Here is a 22,292-nt window from a genome sequence, read left to right as displayed (position 1 = left end):
TATGTTGCCATGCGATGGCCGTCAAGCCCCGATGCACTGGTGTTAAACTGACCCGCCCATTAGCATATACTGCATCGGTGACCACATTTCCGTAGGATCCGGAAGGTATCCATCGACTCGGAGCAGTTTGTCCAATTTCAGCTTCCTTCATGTGGGAGCAGCAGATTGGAGTCTATCGAGCTGGCTTCGTTATGATTGCGGAGGTACGTGGTCACATATGCTTCCTTACGGCTAGGATCGTTGCACATGCTCAAAGGCATATAACAGGATTCCATGTCACCTCGAGCTGTCAATGTGAACTCTAATTTATGCTTCGAATCGGTACAGTTCGCAGCGTTCTTGTGAATGAACGTCCTCGTTCGATTCACAGTCCACATAAGATGCCCATCTGTCAACCGAAACCGACCCATGTCCGCTCTCAGGAATATACGATCATGCTGTATTGAGTGCAGCTTGACAGCATCAGGTATGTGGTGACTGCTTTCGGTGGTGTATCTCCCTATCTGTCAATGTAGCTCACCCGCACCAGCGTGTTGTTCCACAGACATGCACGCTTCCATCCGCGATCCACGTAGTCTGATGTCGTATCGGAAGTGGATATCAAGGTGCGACTCGACACTGTCACAGGTTATGGCGCGCTGTCTACGTTTGTTAGCTTTGGCTTTCCTCGTGTACGAAGACGTAAGTCTTTGTTCACAACATGACGAGACGATGGGTCGTGAAAACAGGCCCGACGGATGAAACACTAGTAACGTTCAGAGTGCTTCCGGCACACCGTATCATCGGTTCAGCTGATAGATTGCCAGTACAGCTGACCAACGTAACGATCAACGCGGTACCTGCTCAATGTGCTATGGAAGCCGGATGTAAGTTGCCAGTTGTTCCTTATTGCGAGACTTATATATCACGCAGGACTACCCATCCCGACCCTACATCTGAGGTGCCCTCAGATATGGCCACGACCCAAGTGACGCAGGAGGAGATCGCAGCGTTGCAGAATACGTGAGTGTCAATATGCCGCACAATCATGGAACTCACTTTTGCCATCGACTCGGTGACTTGTGCCTGCTGTAGATTCGCTACGAATTGCTGCACCATAGCGAGCCTCGGTGGGTCCTCCAATGCGAAAAGCCACCGTTGTCGCGTCAAAGATATTCAATGTTCTTATTTACAGCGCTATATGTGTATGATCGGACCACTAGCATTGGTCAAGAGGTCGAAGTCGTGTGGCTGCGAAGAAAATCATACGTCATTGTCCTCTATACATGCATGCATCTATTCGCCTTCGCATCGATGTTCATAGCAACGCTACTTGCGTTGTATTCGGGGCCCTGTGAAGTAAGTTATGCACGCGCATGCCAAGTGTTGACACCATCTGATGGGACACAAGATGTTTGTACTCGCTGCGCTACTAGGTTCACCATCCGGACAAAGTGACTGACCGCTACACTGACCCAGTGCATACTCCATATACATTTTCTACGTTGCTGTTGGAGGAGCATGGTACGCTATCCTCGGACGTGAGTGTTCAATCACATTATCTCTGCCAATGTCATTGACCACTGGACACACCTATTCAGTCATCACGGCATTACGTGCACTAGCCATCGATGGTCGAGAACGGCGTATTCCTCTCCTCATCGTGCTGCTTTCCATTTAGGACCCGCTACGGATATCGTGCACTGCGTTCAAACGGTAAGAACTAGTATCGCCGTCAGGCTGATACCTAACCCTTCCTGGCAGTATCGTATCCCACTCCCGCCACCTGTGGCTGTTCCATTAAACTGACCAATCCGGATTTACCAATAAGTCCGTCTTCTAAACTAACATATGATTATCGAGTACTCATTGCCGTTGCTTCAGACGTAGGCTCGTTTGCCCGTTTGTATGCGCCAGATGACTGAGAATGCATAGTGCAAGTTGCCACTCGGGCATGTAATGCCCTTGCGGACGCGCTCGTGTTGCTTGTAACGTGGCGAGTCACTTAAAAGTCATCAAGCTTAACCGTTCCATGCAAGTGAACTCGTCCTTACGGTCTTTTCTGAGAGATGGTAGATACCTGATTAATGGCCGTCTCCTACTTACCTTGGATCAATTCTCAGGCAGCCTCTACTTCGGGTGAGACTACCGCATTGACACCGAATAAGGGCTCACCAGTGCATAGCGTGCTCCTGATCCTCAATATCCTCAACGTTTCTTGTGGGTGTGGATGTAAGTGCCATGTTAAGTGAACAAACCCCCTCTTGACTGTCCAGTAGGTATATCAAAACCTGCGGTTTTCAGGCGTGTGCGTTTTGGTCCCTGTGTGGTGGACACATCACAGATCTCTTTGGCAGGTTTTCGGTCATTCTGTTATCTAACTTCTTCCTCAATTACGAAAGACCGCCCTCAATCCCGAGACCAGTTGATGGACATCATTGAAATGTCTGATCTTCGCTTCTCAGGCGCTCTTGGCGACTTCGGCTCCGTAGTCGCAGGAAGCCCAGTCCATACGGAGAGGAGAACGAAGACGACGAGAGAATGGGCAGACGATGAAACGAAGCCTCTAGGCCAGGAGAGGGCCCAGGCATCCCATTAGCACACCCGAGTTTTTGCAACTACTTCGGCGCAAGCAGCGGACTCCGATATTCTCGCATCCTCATCACGAGACGTTGTGGGAGGATAGTGTCGCCTGTGCCAGTCAATCGTAGAGGCTCGTGTGCAGATGTCCCATCTAGAGCGCTGGTGTGTGAGTGCATATAGGTCCCCATTGTCTGAACTAGGATGCTGAGGTCTCTTCTAGACACTGATGCCATCCTACTGTAGTTTTTGTGATGTTGCCAAGCATGTGTGGGTATCTTGTATTGTGGCACCAGACAGTGTCGAGTTCGGAGACAGGCGGAGCATGGGCACTGAAGAGTTTTATTCATGCCGTTCGTTGTCGACGCCTTCCGACTATTTGAAGTCCTTCTCTATTTACCAGGCCGGCCGATCGACTTGTGGTTCAAGTCTCACAGCGACAATAATCGAATTGTCTCCGAAAGCACTGATCGTACTAAACACGATCTGAGGACGGATGGACAAGTCGTAAGAACCCTAACAGAACGACAACGCTTTACCTACCGAGGGGAATTCCGCAAACGTAGTATACGTACCAATACATGGAGCCCAAGCTCCGAGCTTCACGGTGAGTTCAGTTCGAGTATTTCCATTATCTCTGGTAACTGATGATGAATGCCACCGGGCGCACGTGTGCTGCTGTGCACCACGTAATCAATAGCTACAACCAAGCCCCAAGGTCTGTGTTTCTCGATCGCGCGAGTCAGTACGCGGGCCACTGCAGGTACTCATGCACATGGTTCGGAGACGGTAAACGTAACGATATAATGGTACCGAGCGCGATTGCTTCGAGGATCCGCACCTCGTCGACTCAGCCACCGCGTGCGCCTCGACTGCGATGGCATCTTGAACTGGGAACCACACTCGCTGGCTTTTTGTGGGCTATTTTTGAACAGTGTAATGCTGCATCATGACTGCCGGCTGCACTGCACTTCCCAGCAGGGCATTAGCTTCCGAGCCTCACCATATGATTCACGATAAAGGGTTGATTGCAAATCCGAACCAGAGGAAGTATCTGGGCCACTCCGCCCAAGGCTGTGAATGGGCTCGATCATGGGGCGAACACAGCTATCAACACGTTGTCCGCTGTGACAGGGAAACGTCGATAGCACGCACGTCGCAAATGCTCTCCTCCGAGCTAAAAGGAACGCTGCGATCCTCGAGTTGCTGACTGCGTCCATGAAGCCCTGCACTCCTGCCAAGATATGTCCGCAAGTGAGCAATCCCAGCAGGTGATTGCATCCCTGAAGGCTACGTACGTATGTCGAGATCACTCATGCAGTCAAGGCAGCTGATGTTCATTGACACCTTGGCTCCGGCTCAGTTTCGCGACCAACTGCTGCGTCACGGCGACCCTTGGTGAGCGATATCAATAGATCTCGCTGCTCGTTGCACTCGCTGACCACCGGGGATTAATTGCCATAGCCCTATATGTGTATGATCGCATCGTTAACTTCAACCAGGAGGTCGACGTCGTATGGATGCGCAGAAAAACATTGGTCACTGCCCTGTTCGGGTGCATGCACTTCTTTTCCTTCTCGTACTTGCTCCTGGGAACTTTGCTTTCCTTCTATGCTGGACCCTGCGAAGTAAGTCCCACCTCAACTTGCAGATCTGTTCCTGAACATGTGCCAGGTGTTAGTAGTATGATCCATGATGGTGATCGGTAGATGATCGTTGATCATTATATTCACCACTACAGGGGATATTCAATCTACGTTAGCTATGTCGCCGTATCAGCGGCACTGTATATTACGTTCGGATGTGAGTGCTTATGCTTGGCATTCGTATTGTCTTGACCTGTTCCGACATCTAGTGGTCGCCGCACTGCGTGTATACGCAATCAATGGCCGGAACTGGCGTGTACCTGCAGTCATCTTGGTGCTCTCCCTCTTAGGCCCTGCGACAGACGTCGTGCATTGCTTGTTCACAGTGAGTCTCTCCCAAGCCGGCTGAATTTCTCGCTCTCATCATGACTTTTCATTCACAGTACCGGACAGCGGCGCCGCCTCCTGTCGGTTGTGTCATTGCATTGAGCGATGAGGACTCGCGAATAAGTTAGTGTGTATTGCTCAGTTCTGCTGCCTGGTGCTCATCTATACTGCTACAGGCGTAAGATGCTCCCTGTTCCCGGTTGACCGTAGTAGCTGACGGCGGCTCGCACAGTTCAAATTGCAACACGAGCTTGCAACACTGCTGCAGATGCGCTTGTCTTGCTCGCTACATGGCGAGTCACGTATCGCGTAGCCAGAGTTGGTTGGTCCACGAATCTCAAGGTGTCTCTCACGTCGCTACTTCTTAGAGATGGTGCGTGCACTCGACCTGTTCCCTCCTTCGAGTCATGCAGTACTAACTTGCAATCTCGCCGTAGGGAGCATCTACTTTGGGTGGGCAGCTTAGCGATTGCAGTCGACATGCAACGCATTGACACTTCCCCAGTGTGCTCTTTATCTCAACACCCTCAACGCCACGTTGTGGCTAACGAACGTGAGTTTCGCGACAATGGACAAGCAGCGTGTACTTGACCGTTGACCAGGTGTACAACAACATGACGGTGTTTTCAAACGTGTATGTCTCCTTCGTATCCGACTGCTCTGTCGCACTTGTTCACAGTCATGCCACCGACAGATTCTCAATCATCCTTCTCTCCCACTTTTCCTCAATCTACGGAAGACCGCCCTTAATCCAAACGACAGCACGACAGCACAGACTTCTCACGTGTCCGACATTCGCTTCACGAGTGCACTGGGCAATTTCGGCTCCGCCGTGGCAGGCAGCTCCACCCAATATACGGAGAGGGACAACACCTTGGAGTGGTTCGAACCCGATAGCGAAACCTACGAGTTGTCGGATAGCCATGCTGGACTAGACTCGACTGGCTCTAAGCCCGAGGCGACTTCTGTCTCCCTGGCTTCAGGATCCAGGGGTCCTCTTGCTGTATAATCAACTACATCACAGGTGAGTTAGGATCCTGCGTTGGCAATGTACGGAGACTAAAGATATGAGTGCAGTGTTCCGAGCCGCGAGTGACTATGGTATGGAGATCACACGAGGGACTACGTGTATTGGCATACATAACGTATTCTGCACGAGTCGGGCGGGTTCTGACATCGGCGCAATCATAGGTCGGGAACCATATTTGAAGCCTGCAATCCTTCTATAACGAACTATTACATATACTACGAATGTACTATGGAGCATATATTCGTAATGACATTATCAACGATTCAATACCAAATACTCCTCGTCCGGTGTATGGGTAGGGGATCGTTTGTATCTATATCTTTGACGACATCCTCGCCGCCCTCAATCCTCTTCGCCAAGTCCCATAGGTAGAAGTCTATCAACACATTGCTCACTTCACCATCTGTCCCCGCTCTCCCATTCGATGGCGCTTGGAGACGCAGAATGTCCTGTCGGACTCTCTCCACGGCCACAATGCTCGCGGCACGGATGCTGATCTCGTCCTTACACGCGGGAGGGAAATGTTCATGATTACGGAGTTTTTCACAAGGGCCGGAGGGTAGTCTAGGATGCGTAGGTGGTGGAGTATTTGCGGGACGCGGTAGTCGGCAAACATCGTCAATTGGCTGATGGCGGCGTCGGCGGGGAACAACGGATGTGGTGAGCCATGTTCCGGGAAGAATGCCGCCCAAGTCTCCGCGACGAGGATCTGGGGACGTTTCCAGAAGCAGACTGCACGAACATTCAGCGTGTGCGCGTGAGTTTCGCACGAGTCACGTACCCTTTTGTCCCTCAAGGACCGCCTCATCTCGAAAGGAGGGGAATGTGTCGACTACCAATTGGACGAGCTGCAGACTCGTGCCCTTGCTGTTATATTTCCGTAAAAAGGCGTCGCAGAAACCCTGGAAGGAGCCGCCATAATGCTGTTGGCAATGGTGGGTTGAGCATGGGCTTCCACACACTCAAGAGCAGGTACGTACCTTGCACAAGATATGCCCATTTTCGCGCAGAATATTAATTCGCTCTTTGAGGAGGGGAATCGTCTCGCTGCATTGTGCAGCCGGTCGGAAGACATGCTCGATCACTTCGTCCGGGCACTCCGTACTTGACGAGTAGAACTCCGGGTCAGTTATAGGGATGCCCTCTTCAATAGCTGAAAATATGTTTCAGCTACAACGCGGAACCCGAACACAGCGTGCAACGCACCTCTGTCCATAGCAGCGACTAACGCCCAGTATCCCGTATGCACCTTCCTCTCCTTACTCCCCCACGCGGTCCGCCATTCCACGCCGTACCGATCGGGGACCCCTCTAGCTCGGACCAGAAACTGAAGTTGAGCGAGGATATAACGAATATCCAGTCGAGGCAGGCGCGAGTGAGGGGTCGGCGGCGAGTAGGGTTCAGGAGGGAGGAGGTGGAGTGGATGTGTACGCCAGGTACGGGGGTGTACGACTCTGTCTGGAGACGATTGTGAATCTGGTGGCAGATCGTTTTAGTACGGCGCAGAGGTCGAATTCGACAGACACGTACAAATCGTGCGGCGGCATGTATGCCCTGCTCGTTTAACTGGACAACGTCGTTTCCTGCATATAATGAGACATGCACACGCTATGAATCAGGATACGTACCTTGAGGCGTAGATGGCACTCTGCAGAACCGGATTCGGCTGCTCTCACGCTGGCTCTTCCTTGCGCGGCGACTTTCCGTTATGCGACTCCCCTGCTGCCAAGCATCAGGCGTCGCTGGGTCGCCGGTAGTCGACTGCCGCGCACTCGGGCCGTCTCGATCTCAATGGCCATCGCGCTAGGAGCGGTCGCACCAGTACCGTTGCCGGAATCGAGACTTCAGCAGGAGTCACGAAGGGTTAGGGCCCACCGCGAGACAGGAGAGCCTGAGCGGACTCGGACGGCAGTGGAACGCGGTAGACTCGTGGCCATGGCTCCTGACTCGTCCGCCCATCCGGCGGAGCGAACAGTAAACGATGAAATCTGCCTCGAACATGGTGATCATGTTGACAAGTGGAGGTCGGAGCGCTGTCCACAGCGCTCGATCCTTGGACAAGAGCTTATTTCGCCGCCACTGGTGTTGTGTACGTACATACTCGAGCTTAGGGGATCCCACGAACCCCATAGGGACACCATACCCTGGACATAACGGCTTGCGAAAGCAGTAACCAACCGGCACACAACGAGCAGCAGGCAAACAGTTGATGTTCAGGGTCATTCGAGTTGGATGGTATAATATGCAAGATGAGGTACTCGTAGACCAGTGAGGACAAGCAACACACGAAACAGAACGGGCATGATACATAGCACGGAACATGATGATGACGGACGACAAAACCGGAAGACGCGCTGGGTAAATGGCGGAGAGCAAGTGAGCGCAGGCGATGCATAGATACACGGATATTGCTGTCAATGATGGTTTCTCGTTGAGCGGGGGCTGGAAGGTCAGAAAGCAGCCGCCTCCAACACAGAGTCGAAGGCGGCGTGCACACGCAGGTAGGATCGGGCTGCGAGGCAGTCTAGAACAAAGCGAGGGCTCCGCCGAGACCGTCACGTACATCTCTAGTCGGACCGCGCGGCGGAGCCCAAGGGGGACGTTGTGTACATACAACAAGGGGAAGCGAATCATCGTGCTGCGGGACGGAGCGTGGTATGGATGGGATGGGATGGGATGGGATGGGATGGGATGAGGATGGCTATGGGAACTCTATGCTGAATGTCTGTGAGTGGATGATCGGAGCCCGAGGCGTATATGGTCCGGAGGCTGCTTTCATGTCGGCTTGTAGTAGATCGTCGTTATATACTGCGAAGACGCGGAGTTCTGGAGTCAGCAGAGGGATATGAAGGTCGGACAGAGTGAGATGAGACGTCAAATAGCGCAGGCAACTCACGTAGCCCATCGTGCAGCGTTCGCCAGACCATGCGCGGATCCACGGAAGCGGGACACTCACCTTCTTGCGGTATCTCGTCGTATTCGCGACGGCCAGGACGCCGTTTTTGATCGCGCTCGTGCTCAGATGGTGCAGCACGACATGCGACGGCACGGGCAGCACACTCGCGTCGTCCGCGAGGCCAGCAACGTCGAGCTTCACCGCCACGCGGTTCGCCCTCTCCACGCCGTCCGCAGCCGCAACCGTCGCGCTCGTCACGTCTGTCCCACTCGCCGTTACCACGGGCAGACCGAGCGGCGACGGTCCATGCATTCCTCCGTCGTGTACGTCCCCATTCATATCGCTCGCGGTCATGCACATCCCGAGGTGGTTGGAGCGTGTGCGGCTCTCCCTGTCGCGCTCGCGCTTCGAGCGATCCCGCCCTGATCGCCTTGATCGCTCGCGCTCCGTCGGCACGGGGCTCCCACTCACCGCCTGCGGCTTCACGTTGAGGATCAGCTTGTCGAGGTGTCGCGGAAGCACAGGCGCAGGCGGGATGTTGGGCGTAGGCACGGAGCTGAAGCCACTCGCGGAGGAGTTGCTCGACATGTCGTGCGACTGGCTCGCGGTCTCTTGCAACGCGAGGTAGGACTCTTCCTCGGCGGCGGCTGCGATGAGTTCGGGCGGAATCTCAGTGGTCCACTCGGGGTTGGCGCACTCGCGCCCTGAGCCATTGACATCGCCGGCGGTGCTGCTCGCATCACTCCAGAAGGAATTGACGTTGGCGGGGTGTTGATGGTGAGGGCTCGCGAGTGGCGAGATGGTGAATGAAGCGGGTGTTGTGGCTATGGCTGTGGTGGAGGGGGACGCGTTGGAGGAGGGGAAAGGCACACTGACGTAGTTCGCGAGCGACCCATCACGGTCGTCTGCAGCTTGGGGATAGTCCTCCGAAGTCCGGATCTGATCGTCAACGATGAATTTGAGGTGATGCGTTCCTGGGAGTAGATTGACATAGGTGAACCATTGCCCACTGGTGGAGCTGAAACAGATGAGCGCGACAGCATCAAGGATATGGACATGGTACACACTCAAATTGCATGGGTTGCCTGCCCTGCCAGTTGTCGTCGCCCGCACGTGTAAGAATCACGGACTGACCGCTTCCGCGATAGACGATCTTCACTTGCACAGGCTCGGGGTTACTCAACTCCTCCTCGGCCTTGACGAGGGCGAGCGGAAGCGTGCTGTGGACGATCTCGGGTACGAACTCTGTCCTCGGCAGTTCCTCGCGCGGGGGCGAATGTTCTTGGAGGCGCGACATGAATGAGCGCGTGGAGGGGTAGACATTCATGTAGGATCGGTCATATCGGCTGCCGTTGCGAGCGTTGTTGAGGGCCAAGCGTGCGGCGGAGGGGAGGTTGTTCTGGGGGCCGAAGTTCTGCTGGACGGGGGCAGAGATAGGGATAGGGATGGGGGACGTGGGCCTGCGGTATGCTCCATGGGGAGAGACCGAGGATGGGGAAGAGGATGCGGGGGTTAGGGCGAGGGACGCCAGGTCGGGCAGCTCGAGGGACCTCTTCTTCTGCCTGAGAGAGCGGTGGACGCGATGGTTGGAGGGGCTGCGGGCAGGGCTGCCGCGGCGGATGGGGGACTGGGTGCGGTGGGAGGGGTGGGACTGGGGGTTGGAAGCGGTGTTGCCCATGCTCGGCGAGCTGTGGGCTGAAATAGAGAGAGACTGGAGCAGAAGGCCGCCCGCTGGGATGCTATCAATGGCCGTCTGCGCGATCGTCCTCCTCCCACACCCGCCGCCTTCTGTTTGCCCCTGTTTGGCCTCCCGTGCACAGAAGCCTATTTCTTATTTCTCGCCCTCCCACCCGCTGCACGTCTGACTCTGCGGCGACACACTCCTGCGCCCCTGTCTGTCGCACCCGCCACCCAGCCAGCTTGCACCGGCGCAGATCCCAGCACGCGCCATTGATACTGTCCCCCACAATGACGCCTACTTGAAGCGAACACCGTCCGAAGCTGCCCCCACATTCCATGACTGTTGCCTCGACCGCCGACATCGCCACCTTTGATGGCATAGCTCTCACTCGAATTGCCTCCATCTGCCTGAGGTCCAGGCGTCGCGCTACGCGCAACGTCTAAAACATGCGACCCGAACTAGATTCCATTAACATCGCATCGGGCATTTTCTACCGCTACGTCACTACCCCGGTTCGCGTGGACGCGCCGACGATTGATTCTGAACCTCTAACGCGAAGAATAGTGTGCACCCTTCTTGTTACCGGATAAGGAAGGTGCCTTCCGCATTTGGCACCACGGACGACATTGATTCTTGGCAGCACAGGCAACATGACGGAATGTACAGTAGTTCAGCTGCGTCACGATCTCACGGACCCTATCTTCAGACACTCATTCTGCCTTCCCGCCGTCCCTGTGCGGGCGCATATCGGCGGCGCCGGGTTCTGCTCGGGGTGCCACATCTTCCTTGGGAGACGATCAAGTGCAATGACTCTGTAATGACCTTGGCCCTGCCATGCACAGACAGATCCTGGCTCGACAAATGTCTGGCATCAATCATAGTTGACGGTGGCGGCGCCCCAGCACACAAAGGTCCGTACCTCTGGTTCATACCCGCGTTAACCACATGGAGCCAGGTCTGCCCATCAAACGAACGCGGACGTCTCGGTGGCCTCTTCGCCGCTACTCGAAAATCGTGAGTGTACATGCTCGTCACAGCGCCATGTCCATCCTCGAGCATTCACTGCCAAAGAAAGTAGAAAAAAAACAGATAAACCCCAACGGGGGCGCAACCCATTCAAGCAACGTTCAGCGCGATCGTCCCCGACTGTATTCACCGGCCATGAATGGCGCGATACACTCGCCACACTCTCGCCGTGCGCTCCAAAACATATGCTGCGCCCGCCAGTACGCGAGGAGGACGTAAGTCCCCAGGCGGCTTCGCACGTCCCTAAATCCTCAGCGACGATCCCCTTCTTCCTGCATCAGCGAAGCACGATATCCGGCCTGTGTTCATGTACGCTCCGCCCCGAGGTAGACGACCCGGTCGTCAAGCGGGCGTGTGCGCCGCGTGGCGGACGTTAGCCTGTTATCGAGACGGCTGCTCGGCCGCTGACGACATGTAGAAGGCGGTGGACAGGGTCCGGAGGACCCTCTGGTAGTCGAACTTGCCTTGCGCGGTGCGAATGTCATGGTATTTGCTTGATAGTCCTGAGGCCTGAGGTGCTTGCATCCGATAGACCCGCTGATTCCCGGCGAAACGCAAGACAAACCTACGTTCCCGTCGCGCACAAACCCCCAAGGTTCGCGGTGACTCGGAGAACCAGGCGGGGCTGGTCAGGCTCCAGGTAAGTAAGGTTGACGATCGCACGTGGAGAGGGGACGTACTTCTCAGCTTCATAATCAAGCTTGCTATCTTTGCGCAGGTCTTCTCTCTGGACATGGCTTCATGGGATTCGCATGAGAGCAGCTGCAGATCATGAACGATGACAGTGCTCTGCGCGTGCGTCGATATGTAACGACCGTGTCCTCGGTTCGGCCCCGGGCCATGCACGGGATTTCCGTGCAGTCTAGTCACACAGGAGGCTCTCCAAGAGGCCCAGGTGCGCAAGTGCTCATCCAAAATGAAGTCTCGAACGTAAGCACGCTCGCGATCTAGAGAGAATGAGAAGATACGGACCCATGCGGAAATCTCATCCCTGCATTCGAGCCACGGGCCGAAAGGAGATAGGGAGTTTACCTGCGCATCGGAAGAACGGGTGGATGGGGAGACGGGAGAAAGCTTAACGGCCTGCGGGCGAGTCTGTCCCGGGAAGCTAGTAGGACAGATCGCCGGGGCCGAGATTTCACCCTGCAGCGTTCTGTTAGTTCGATGACGGGGCGTTCGCACACTGGTACGTACCGGGCTTTGGTCACTCAATTGTTGACTGGGAAGAGCTGGGAGAAGCAAGCTGCGGTCCTGCATAAAGCATCAGGTTCGTTTCGGAACGGCGACTAAGGCACCACCAAGTCGATCATCCCTGCATCCACTACTTACGAGGCTTCTTTCAAGCAGGCTTTACGTCTACCCTGGTTCAAAAAATCTCAAATCCATCCCAACTCGCCTCCACACAGTGACTCACGACATGCGACTTACACCGTTCTGACGCAATCATGACACGGTACACTTCCGAAGACGGTGATAAGTATCATTTGTTTTTACTGGGACCTTGTTAATGGGCTTGCTCGTGGAATCGCAGCTAGCAGTGATCGATGCAAGCATGTGCCCAGGACTCACTCATTGGGTATGTCATTCACGCTCCCACTTCAGTGGCGGCCAGTGATACTGAGGTGCGTGGGTGAACATGGTGTACCCCGAAGACTGTGCAGCATATGCTAGGGCGGCATTCATATTTAAGTATGAGCAGCACGGACGACGAATAGTTCGGAACCGACGATCAGATGCGCAAGCCGTCGGTGGTTGATGTGGCTTCAGCGACACCGTATAGGTATGTTGTTCATGACTGGATTGGCGATGTCCGATGACGAGAGATCGCACGCAGGTCACTGTCAAGACAGTCATTTGCATGATTATGCTTGTGCCATCGCATGCCTCAACGAGCTGCGCAGCTCACCGACCTCCCTACTCCAAGTGCAAACGAGTATTGGTGATGTTGTGACAGATGTGAAAGGATATGGTGGGGTCCACCGAGCTCAAACTTTCACCGCGTTAGACCCATTGCTACTACTATTACTAGTAGCATGCCTGGGATGAACCGATCGCGACCCGCATACGCGGCCGCAATTTATTCTACGGATCAACGGCTGGCAGTGTGCCATTGTACATAGATTTTGTTGTCGTGCGCCAGTGAATGTTTCAACCTCAACCTGCAGGGGGGTGGCCATTAGTTGGTACACGATCCAACCGTATTACTACGCGTACGTAGTCTCTGTAGCGGAACGTAAAAGCCGGCAATAGCAATGCGTATGGTAGAAGTTTTTACCTAGCAGGTACGTGCTTATCTAACTACAATACGAGACCAACAGCTGCAGCCCTTTGTGTACCAGCAACTATGAGTGCCATCATCATGCGGTTGCGGTTTTCCGTCATCAGAAGGTTGCCTGCATAAGTGGATGGGTAACTTGGCGACTGTTGTATTGTGTCCGGGTCCGTTGTTCGCGGTGATACATATAGCTTGACGTGGGCAGCGTAGCAGCTCTACTACACCTTGACTACACCCACTCTTTACCGCACCCAGTCGACCTATTCCAACTACTCAAGCCTTCAGGCTTTAGCTATTTCATTTGAGCTCGGCTGCAGGCAGGCGAGCGATTATCGAGAGCCGTGTGCCTTGGGCAACAGAGTGCACCAGAAGAGGCAGGTGGCAGCACGTTGGGAACGAGGCAAAGAAACGTGCACTGTAACGCCGACTCCGTCTCGAATCTTTCGCACCAACTCCCGGCCGTTCACGCCGTTCGGGGACGACGACAGCGATCGCCTGCGTCGTTCTCGAAGTGGGCACCTCCTGTTCATGATCTTGTCTCGCACTGCTTCGCCCAATGCCACCTCGTCCTGCACTGGCTTCTAGGTCCCGTCCTTTGTCGGCGATCTACATCGGTTCAGGCTCGACTTCCACCTCCTCCCTCCATCTCTGCCCGACTCCCTGAACCGCCTAGCCCATCGACCTCGCACCACTCAGGACTCCCCTCGCCGCCCGCGACCAACTCGACCGGTAGTGGAAGCGTGGGGGATAGCAACAGCAACAGCGCCGGCAGTCTCCGTCAGCGGTCTGGCGCGTCTCGTTCGAACTCATCCTCCGAAATGCCTCATGGTTACGACAGGCCGCGCAACGTGAAACGGAACAGCCAGGTCTTTACGGACGAGGAGGAGGATGGGGAGGGTCTTGACAACGAGGAGGATACCACGGCACGCCTGTCCGGTAGAAGGCGGCAGTCGAAAACCGCTCAAGAAGATAACTCTTCCGCCCTGGACCGCGTCAGAAGCCTTACGCAGCGCAATCGAATGGTGAGTCTTCACCGGACAGTTGCGGCCTTACTTCTGACAGAATCAAAATCCATATGTTCGGTTGCAAACGCTGTATATCACAACCGCGATGAATTGATGACTTCGGCGTACATGAACTCTTCGACAACCTCCGTTTTTCGCAACGCCCCGCATCCCACAAACCTGGTGCGATGTCCCTTCATTCCCCCCTCCCATGTCTATGCGCATACATGGTGCCCAAACGCCGTCCCGCGGCCTATGTACCTGTACGGCTGGTGCTACCTCGTCTTACGCTATATAGGTCCTCGACAAGCTCTCTTCCATATCTCGCCTGAACTCCCCAGCACCGACCAGTTCCCCGGCACCCTCGAACAATCCCCGCACGCCCGTCTCTCCGCCCTATACAAATGAGTCCTTGTCGCGCGCCTCAGCCAGACCTCAATCAGCATCGAACCCTCTCCCGACGCCAGCCCGCCGCATCGAAACTTCCCACTCGGGTTCAGAAACAGAGCGTGAAAGCCAGTATAACCTCAGCCACTCTTACTCCTCAGATGAATTCGCCGCAACACCGCCATCGCGCCCTGAAGTCCGCGCGCCTTTTCCCGTCCGGGAGAGGCGAATTTCAGCTCCTGCATCTCCTGCGAAGGGCCGTACGCAGCGCGACAGAGATAGAGCTCCGTCACCTGGCCCATCCCGAGCCCCGCGGAAGAGGATGTCGATGGCGATGTCTGTGGACGAGAGCCAGCGCCATGCACAGGGTGACGACGAGGATGTCTTGACCTCCGCCTTAGCAGCTGTCGCTTCATCACGCCGCAGCCCCGGAAGTGGGGGGAAGAAGAGCCGACAGCCATTACCACGAGAGTTCAGGGACCGGAGGAGCCCAGACGAGAAGGTACGTTGGATCTTTTTCATGTATGTATAGCTATATGCTAATGAAATCAAAGCCTCAGGGAGAGCCGTCTACCCCACATCGCAATCGCAATGGCCATGACAGGGCATCGCCTTCTTCACCGCGAGCATTCAGAACAGGTCTCCCACCCAACACACAGGTCTCACCTCGTCGCCAAGGACAGGCTCGGTACTCGACAGTGCGTGAGCTCACGAGGAAGCATCAGACGCGGTGGCTATCGGAGGATCTGTCTGCCTCTGTGGAAGACGAGGAGCCATCACATCATGCTAACGGTAGCGTCGAGTCCTTTGGGCGCCGACAGGGTCACAGAGGCGGAAGCTCGGACACAGTGCTTGCTGGGAATGGTGGAAGGAGCTTGGTAGGTGAAGGGCTGCGCGCGGCGGGATTGACCAAGCGGCGGGACCCTGGAGACGATCTATTCGGTGGCGGGCCGACTGCACCGGAATCTCCTCGACGCACGAAGTCTACTGGGAATCCTCTATTATCAAGAGCCAGGCATAGGCCCGCCACGCTTCGACCTGCACACTCCCGTGAACAACTCGCACAGACGTGATGAGCGCATGACTCGTTCAGGAGGAATGCTGGCTCGTCCCGGGACGTCCATGGCAGCCTTGCACCACGACACTGCCGAGATGCTGCCACCGAGGACGGCCCCTCCTGGATTGCGTGCGTACAAGTCGACGTTTGCGCTGGCTAACCGGGAGCCGGTCACGTCTCCTCAAACCCAACAGGAGTTCTCCGATCGTGCCTACTCCTCGCCCTTTGCATCTATCAGGGCAGCCTCCGCCGCACCGATCGGGTCTCCTGGCTTGAACAAGGACATGAGCGCGGAGCACCGCCGGCTGATGCTGGAGGCGCTCACCATGTTCGAGTCGCAGCTCTCGCGCCTCCCGCCAATGGGTCAGACCACACCAATACGATCCCGGAGCTGTTCCAGAATGCACAGCACCTCGTTCACTCATTGGACAAGCTCAATGGGATGCTGAAGTCTGGGACGAACCGGGCGCTCGAGGCTCAGATCGACGCAGAGGTCGCCGACGTATCGACGAGTGTCAACCTGCCTGAGCTCTGGAGAGACGTTGGAGCGGAGCATCGGGAGAACCTCAGGGTGAGCGACGAGGTCGTGCGGAACATGACTGGCTTCCTGCTCGGCGTCGGCAAGGTGCTCCGCGAGGGGACCGCGGGCAAGGATCCACAGCAGCACCTTCGCACGGTCAGTCTCGACGAGAGCGTGAGTAACCGCCTCGCACCAGATCCCAGCATTACTGCAAGCGGCGGACGCAGCTCTGATGGAAGGAAGAGCCGTGAGACCCGACGTAGCTGGGACCCACGAGACGTTCGGGAATCGTCGCTGGCCAGATTGTCTAGTCTGGAGAGAAGCCACGTGCGTCCCGCTTCTGCTCTCCTTCGAGGCTCTGCGACCTCGAGCAGCGAGGGGCGCAGCGTCACGGATGCTGTCGATGGGACACCGCAGACCGTCAAGGCCAGCACGATGCATATGGCGCCTTCATCCTCCATGCGCCGGTTGTACTTGCCACGAGAACAGCGTGCAACTCCGGAGGTTTTAGCGCCCATTCAGACGAACGTGAACTTCTCGCGTCAAGACTCCCCCGACAAGTACGAACCCTCGCCCACACCGACCTCGCGGACGTCCCATTCGGCGCTGTCAGAGCGCCCACGCAACTTCGCGCCCGTCTCCGTACCTCCATCCCTCTCGACATTGCCATCCGAATCGCTCATCACTCGCACCGTGAGCACCTCCTCGTCGGAGAACAGCGCCTCTCGAAGGAAGGTGTCTAGCTCCTCGAACCTCACCGTGCGCGCCGAACCATCCGCCTTCAACTCTATCCTCAACCGTCTGGAGCGACGACCTCGCTCACCACCGCGACCGTATCGCAGAGAGGTCTCCCGGGGAACCTCCCGTCACGGCACACTACCGTCCCAGCATGGATCGCAACGAGTCGTCCGGGTCCTCTCGCGCGGGGCCCAGTGGAAACGTCGCCACCCTCTCCCGTGCATCTCTAGCCTCTGCGCGCTTGCGCTCGTCCTCGAACGCCTCCAGTGCCGTGGACGAGGAGCCGCCTGTGCGGCTCGAGGCGGCGCCAGTCCTCTCGCCGATGTCGGGCAACGAGACGGAGCGGCCGGAGAACTGGCGCAGAACGATCGCGGCGCGCCCCAGGGCCAGCCTGGAGAGCGCGTGGGAGCGGGAGCGGGACGAGCGGAACGCGAACAGAAACGCGACGGTTTCGGGGAGGAAGGAGAGGCGGAGGACGATCACGGAGATTTTCCAACGGTAGTCTTCGCTCTATGCATTCCGTGATTCGATTTTCCAGGTGAGTTGTCAAGCCTTGCGAGGGCTCGGGTCCGTGGCTGATCGGAGGCGGGGAAGTCTGTTGACCAGATCCTCCCTCTGCAGGTATAGGTTTATGTGACTTGTTGGCGTCGCTCGCATGCCATCCGATCGTTAGTAGAATAGGCCCCTTCGGCTCGCCTCGGACAGCAGTTTTCTCCCTCAAGTACAGTTGCATGTTCCCCTTCGGTTTGTTTCTTGGTCGTGCCGGCATTCGCAAAAGGCGGTGCTGGCGGTCTTCGTGTCCCTCTTCCCTGCCTAGGCGTCGAAGCACCCCGCCATCCCATGTTCCTTCCACTTCCCCGTGTCCAAAACGTCGCCTTTCTCTCTCTGAAGTCTCCCTGTCTCTGTCTCCATAATGTCTCTGTACCGACTTGTCGCACGCACGTATACGTATTATGTTTATGGGCTCATGCCACACGACATGACGAGTCCCCACCTTACGTTTTGCTAATACGGCTATAGCAATGTAATAGGGATCGACGTTGTCAATGAAACCAGATTTGTAGCGCACATGGCTGTCAGCGCTCGACGTCTCGGTGGCCTGGAAGGGCGTCGGTCGACGGTGGTTCCGACTTCGATGACAGCACCATAGCCGCATTTGGGTGTACGGTATGCGGATGCTTGCGTCGCGCGCTTGGCGCCACGGGTGTGATGGTGGAATGAATGGGCAGTGTGCATGCTGTCCAGGCCTACAGCCACCGCAGCCGGCACATGTGGGCCATCTGCCCCGAAGCCGCTACGGTGCCCACCGCTGCCTGATCAGTTGGACGTAACGGTGCTGATCGCGAAGGGGGGTCTCGCGGGGAAGCTTCGCAGATAACGGCTAGGTGGGGCGCGGCGGGTGGGCGGCCGGGCGAATACTACGGTTGCCTTATATGGGGAGGTGATGCCCGAAAGGGGGAGGACACTCGGGTGGGGAAGGGAGGCGTGCTGCGAGGAACGAGGCACGCAGACGCGCGGGAAGGGCGATATGGCGATGACCGCATTCGGAGGCGGAGTCAGTTGACAGATGGCCTTGATCATCTGGACCCGTCCACAGGCAAGCTTACGCCCGCCGCCTCTCTCACAGCCTCCCTCTCCTGTTGTTGCTAGCGTGCCTTGTGTAGTGTAGCGGCCTTGTGCGCCCCGTCGCGGCGCCCTGCATGCATTTTCTGTGCGCGACGGTGGTCGGCCTTGGGTTCGCGGCAGCGGGAGAAGGGTGAGCCTGGGGAGGCGTAGCATACGAGGAGTTCCGGGGTCCGCATACGAGGCGTAGTGGGAAGAAGATTCCGGCGTTTAGCCATGCCCAAAACAGTCAATCAACGCCACGCCGAGTTCCATATCCGGCCAACTCGCAAAGCTCCCCGGAATCGTCGTCCTCGGTGCCCCGCCTGCCTGCGCTGCTGCGCGCGCCGCGACGGGCAGCTGTTGTCTGCGTCGTCGCGGAGAACAATATACAATGCCGTCGCAGGCGACTTTGTGCTCTGAGAAAGAAGAAGCAGATGATCTGCGTGATTGGGAGAGCTGACTAGTGTTTCAATGTGGGATTTATATCGGACCAAACAGGTGGCGACGGTCGCTTCGCCCTGGCTGGGCTACGCCCCTGGACCCCAGCGCGTCCCCGCCCCTCTTCTCTCTCGACCACCATGAGCCGCCCTTCGCGATCAAGCATGGGCCCGCCACAAAACATGCCTCCGCCCCTCGAAATCATCATGGGCCCACCACCACTGCCCCCGCAGGCCTCCCAGCCTCGCGAAAGCAGCTCCAAGAAGGCCCCGGACCCGGACGTGCCCGAAAAATACGCAAAGCTCGTGCGCAAGTACAAGGAACTCGAGGAGGTCAGTATGCACGTTTCGCATCTGCGAGAAAGATCCGTGTCGTGCCCAGTCACTGACGTTGATCTTGTGCGCCACGGCGATCTCAGAAATTCACTGAGTCTCAGTTCCAGCTACAAAGGTCCGGCGAGCGCAACCTCAAATGGCGAGCAGAACGCGCGTAAGTAGTTTCCTCCGCAGTGGCATATGGTGCCCTTGTTCATTCCAATGCAGTTTACTGCTGGATCGTATCACCGAGCTCGAGACCAACCCCCAGGTCAACCCCGGTGCACCCATCCCCGGCCCCCCTTTCACCGCCTTTCCGCGCTCCCTGCTGTCCGTAAACAGCCAGAAACACTTCGTGAGCAACCTCCGCCAGGCCATTGACGAGGTGGACCAGGAAGACCCCAACATTGATCCTGTTGTCCTTTCCCGCCACATCGGGCCCGACGCGCGCAAGCGCCAGGAGGAGCAGCGCAGACAGCAGGAAGAGGACGAGGCGCGGGAGGCACGGCGGCAGGCGAGACGGCCGCGAACGACGCAGAAGGGGAAGGAGATGAGTGTCCCGGTGCAGCAGTACGCGCCACCGCACCCGTCAATGCAGGGCCAGGGAAATGGGGTACCGCCCGTGCTCGTGTCGAGCTCGGGCACCAGATTGAGACTGAAGCCACCCGCGCCGCCCTCTGGGGAGGCGAGTCCCCCGCCGGGGTCGTCGATGCAGCCCCCCCTGCCGCACGGCCTCATGCAGGGCCACCGCCGCTCTGAGTCGCCCGGCTCCCCCATGATGTCCCCGCATGACGAGTATCCCCCGCCTGTGCCGGGTGCGGCGTACTCGCCGTCCTTTCGGCCCGCAGGAGCAGAGGCCATAGCAAACGCGCCGCCGTCGCAAAGTCAAATGCAGATGACCCTACGTACATCGTCGTCAGGCGCCCTCGCCGCGTCACGCCCGACGGATATTCAGCGTCACGCAAAGCCGAAGCGACTGAAAGCGCATACCGTGCAGAGCAAGAGCTTCAGCATACCCATGGTGCCCCGCGACAAGAAAGGCCGACCGCTCCTCCCCCTTGTCGTCGGCATCATGACCGTCATCAACCTCGGTGATGTGTGCATGCGCGAGCACTTCCACACCGAGCGATACATCTTTCCCATTCACTACGAGGTGACCAGGTGCGTGTTCGCGATAGCTGTGCGTGACTGAAAGCTCAGCGCTCCGGCCTCGTTCCTCGCAGGCGCTACCTGTCGATGGTCAACCCCGACGCAGAGGCCATCTACCATTGTACCATCCTTGACGGAGGCGACGGGCCGACGTTCCAGATAACTCCCCAGGATAAACCTGAACACAAAGTCCTCGCGGGCACCGCGACCGGCGCGTGGTCGACCATCGTGAAGGAGGCGAACCGCATACGGAACCGACAGCACTCAAACTCTGTTTCGGGCCAGACTTCTTTGGGCTCGGCCAGAACACTATCAAGCACCTGATCCAGGAACTGCCCAACGCGCATCAGTTGAAGGACTACGTCTGGCAGCACTTCGTCGAGGGCGGGTGAGCGTCGCATTCCCTTCTTTTGTCAGTGCGGAGGGCGCAGACGGGCGACAAGTGACTTAAATTCTACCCACAGACCCCTTGGTGGCAGGCACGCCGCGGTGATCCCGGCGCTTCCGGAGGATAATGACCAGGCGGAAGGTGGCCGACCAGACGGGGGCCCGTACTATTCGGAGAGAGGCAAGGAGGGGGACCACAGAGAGCTGCAAATCATACAGGTTGACGCGGAAGATCCGTCGAGGCCACAACCATATCATCCGCCGCCTTCTACCATGAAACCGATTCAATTCCAGCAAGAATATCAAGAATATGTTCCCCCACATGCTCGGGACGCACCACCACAGCGCGGACGACGAAGCTCACGCACGAGTAATCCTGCGTATGAAGATTACGGGCCTACCGGCAACAACCCAGTTCGCGGCGAGTCGCCGTCAAGTACACGGATGTCGCACTCCCCCGTCATGCACCGGGAGCGGGAGAACCGGGAGAGGTATTCACCACCGCCTCAGATGTCCGCTCATCACACGCGCTCGCAGTCGCACTCATCCATGCCGTCCCCTCGTGGACACCACCACTCACCCTATCATCCCGGCACGTCGAACGGCGAGGCCGCACGCCACTATCCCACTAGGTCTGGCGCCTCGCCGCCACCCGTGCCTGCGACCTTCGCCAGTATCATGCACGCATATCCTGCACCACCGATGGCGGCCAACGGGGCACCGGCCCGCCACCCCCAGAAGAGTACGCATACGCAAACGGGTCCAACGGCCGGCGAAATGGCCACGCGAGCGCGAACGTGCAGTCGTTCCCACCCGGGTAGCCGCGTGTGACGTGCCCCCGTCAGCGCCGCCGCCGGTCGCTATGGAGGGGCAGAGGAGTCGGGTGCTGTATGTCCTTGTATGGTCGTGCGTTGTCTCTCGCTGCGTCTTGCTTTCGCTGTCTGTTGTCGCTGTACTCATATCCCCCGACTCGCACGTCCGCTGCGCCGTGGCGGCGGCGCGGTGTAATGCCCTATGTTATATATGACCTATGATCATGGCATCCCCGTCGACCCGTCAGGTCCCCTCGCTGTCCGTGCCCGTGCCCCGGTATGTAGTATCTCCTTCCGTGCGTGCGTCGCCTCGAGACCGGTCCTCCATGAGGCTGCATCGCGCGCCTGGTCCGACCCCAGGTGTGGGGTGTGCTCTACCTCTGGCGAGGGTCCGGCACCCAACTCTTGCAGTTGACGAGTGGGGGCGGGGTCACCCGCTCG

At 57.1% G+C, this 22,292-nt stretch overlaps 8 protein-coding genes across 8 annotated transcripts; 5 read left to right on the top strand and 3 right to left on the bottom strand.

The window, feature by feature from the left end:
• Nucleotides 1-379: 379 nt before the first annotated feature.
• On the top strand, nt 380-1,660 carry B0H18DRAFT_1100842 (uncharacterized protein; the record flags this gene model as incomplete). The annotated part of the gene is made up of 9 exons (XM_048032504.1): nt 380-466; nt 530-605; nt 656-681; nt 812-866; nt 951-1,002; nt 1,075-1,109; nt 1,175-1,338; nt 1,416-1,503; nt 1,581-1,660. The coding sequence occupies exons 4-9, from the start codon at nt 854-856 to the stop codon at nt 1,658-1,660; spliced, it is 432 nt and encodes a 143-aa protein (XP_047899499.1). The 5' UTR covers nt 380-466; nt 530-605; nt 656-681; nt 812-853.
• A 2,143-nt stretch (nt 1,661-3,803) lies between these two features.
• B0H18DRAFT_950527 (uncharacterized protein) lies at nt 3,804-5,541 on the top strand (the record flags this gene model as incomplete). The annotated part of the gene is made up of 10 exons (XM_048041955.1): nt 3,804-3,853; nt 3,923-3,957; nt 4,024-4,187; nt 4,269-4,362; nt 4,415-4,530; nt 4,589-4,655; nt 4,846-4,905; nt 5,038-5,085; nt 5,135-5,166; nt 5,212-5,541. The coding sequence occupies 10 exons, from the start codon at nt 3,804-3,806 to the stop codon at nt 5,539-5,541; spliced, it is 996 nt and encodes a 331-aa protein (XP_047899498.1).
• A 284-nt stretch (nt 5,542-5,825) lies between these two features.
• On the bottom strand, nt 5,826-7,572 carry B0H18DRAFT_1081857 (uncharacterized protein; the record flags this gene model as incomplete). The annotated part of the gene is made up of 8 exons (XM_048031452.1): nt 5,826-6,065; nt 6,098-6,294; nt 6,344-6,485; nt 6,543-6,715; nt 6,769-6,870; nt 6,891-7,038; nt 7,093-7,145; nt 7,464-7,572. The coding sequence occupies 8 exons, from the start codon at nt 7,570-7,572 to the stop codon at nt 5,826-5,828; spliced, it is 1,164 nt and encodes a 387-aa protein (XP_047899497.1).
• A 379-nt stretch (nt 7,573-7,951) lies between these two features.
• On the top strand, nt 7,952-8,257 carry B0H18DRAFT_972364 (uncharacterized protein; the record flags this gene model as incomplete). The annotated part of the gene is made up of 1 exon (XM_048043861.1): nt 7,952-8,257. The coding sequence occupies one exon, from the start codon at nt 7,952-7,954 to the stop codon at nt 8,255-8,257; it is 306 nt and encodes a 101-aa protein (XP_047899496.1).
• B0H18DRAFT_972356 (uncharacterized protein) lies at nt 8,227-10,198 on the bottom strand. The gene is made up of 2 exons (XM_048043860.1): nt 9,526-10,198; nt 8,227-9,476 (listed from the first exon to the last, which is right to left on the bottom strand). Exons 1-2 carry the CDS (start codon nt 10,134-10,136, stop codon nt 8,264-8,266), a joined length of 1,824 nt encoding a protein of 607 aa, XP_047899495.1. The 5' UTR covers nt 10,137-10,198; the 3' UTR covers nt 8,227-8,263.
• A 1,229-nt stretch (nt 10,199-11,427) lies between these two features.
• On the bottom strand, nt 11,428-12,584 carry B0H18DRAFT_313242 (uncharacterized protein). Its single transcript, XM_048037520.1, has 2 exons — nt 11,846-12,584; nt 11,428-11,790 (listed from the first exon to the last, which is right to left on the bottom strand). The coding sequence occupies exons 1-2, from the start codon at nt 12,420-12,422 to the stop codon at nt 11,471-11,473; spliced, it is 897 nt and encodes a 298-aa protein (XP_047899494.1). The 5' UTR covers nt 12,423-12,584; the 3' UTR covers nt 11,428-11,470.
• Nucleotides 12,585-14,258: 1,674 nt separating this feature from the next.
• B0H18DRAFT_1081855 (uncharacterized protein) lies at nt 14,259-17,648 on the top strand (the record flags this gene model as incomplete). Its single annotated transcript, XM_048031451.1, has 6 exons — nt 14,259-14,462; nt 14,743-15,333; nt 15,386-15,813; nt 15,899-16,095; nt 16,257-17,241; nt 17,342-17,648. The coding sequence occupies 6 exons, from the start codon at nt 14,259-14,261 to the stop codon at nt 17,646-17,648; spliced, it is 2,712 nt and encodes a 903-aa protein (XP_047899493.1).
• A 1,681-nt stretch (nt 17,649-19,329) lies between these two features.
• Nucleotides 19,330-21,860, top strand: B0H18DRAFT_950524 (uncharacterized protein; the record flags this gene model as incomplete). Its single annotated transcript, XM_048041954.1, has 7 exons — nt 19,330-19,521; nt 19,608-19,678; nt 19,732-20,664; nt 20,727-20,925; nt 20,958-21,040; nt 21,117-21,693; nt 21,714-21,860. 7 exons carry the CDS (start codon nt 19,330-19,332, stop codon nt 21,858-21,860), a joined length of 2,202 nt encoding a protein of 733 aa, XP_047899492.1.
• Between the last annotated feature and the right edge of the window lie 432 nt (nt 21,861-22,292).

The sequence above is a fragment of the Fomitopsis serialis genome, assembly GCF_022376445.1.
Source record: "Fomitopsis serialis strain Sig1Antser10 chromosome Unknown B0H18scaffold_3, whole genome shotgun sequence".
Classification (NCBI taxonomy): Eukaryota; Fungi; Basidiomycota; class Agaricomycetes; order Polyporales; family Fomitopsidaceae; genus Fomitopsis; species Fomitopsis serialis.
The sequence above is the reverse complement of the archived record's forward strand: the minus strand, read 5'-3'. Positions and strand labels throughout refer to the sequence as shown.

Coding starts and splice junctions, on each gene's coding strand:
- B0H18DRAFT_313242 (XM_048037520.1), bottom strand. CDS start 12,422: ATGCAGGACCGCAGCTTGCTTCTCCCAGCTCTTCCCAGTCAACAATTG. Junction 11,791..11,845: donor CTTGATTATGAAGCTGAGAA/GTACGTCCCCTC, acceptor GAGCCTGACCAG/CCCCGCCTGGTTCTCCGAGT.
- B0H18DRAFT_972356 (XM_048043860.1), bottom strand. CDS start 10,136: ATGGGCAACACCGCTTCCAACCCCCAGTCCCACCCCTCCCACCGCACC. Junction 9,477..9,525: donor AGGCAACCCATGCAATTTGA/GTGTGTACCATG, acceptor CATCTGTTTCAG/CTCCACCAGTGGGCAATGGT.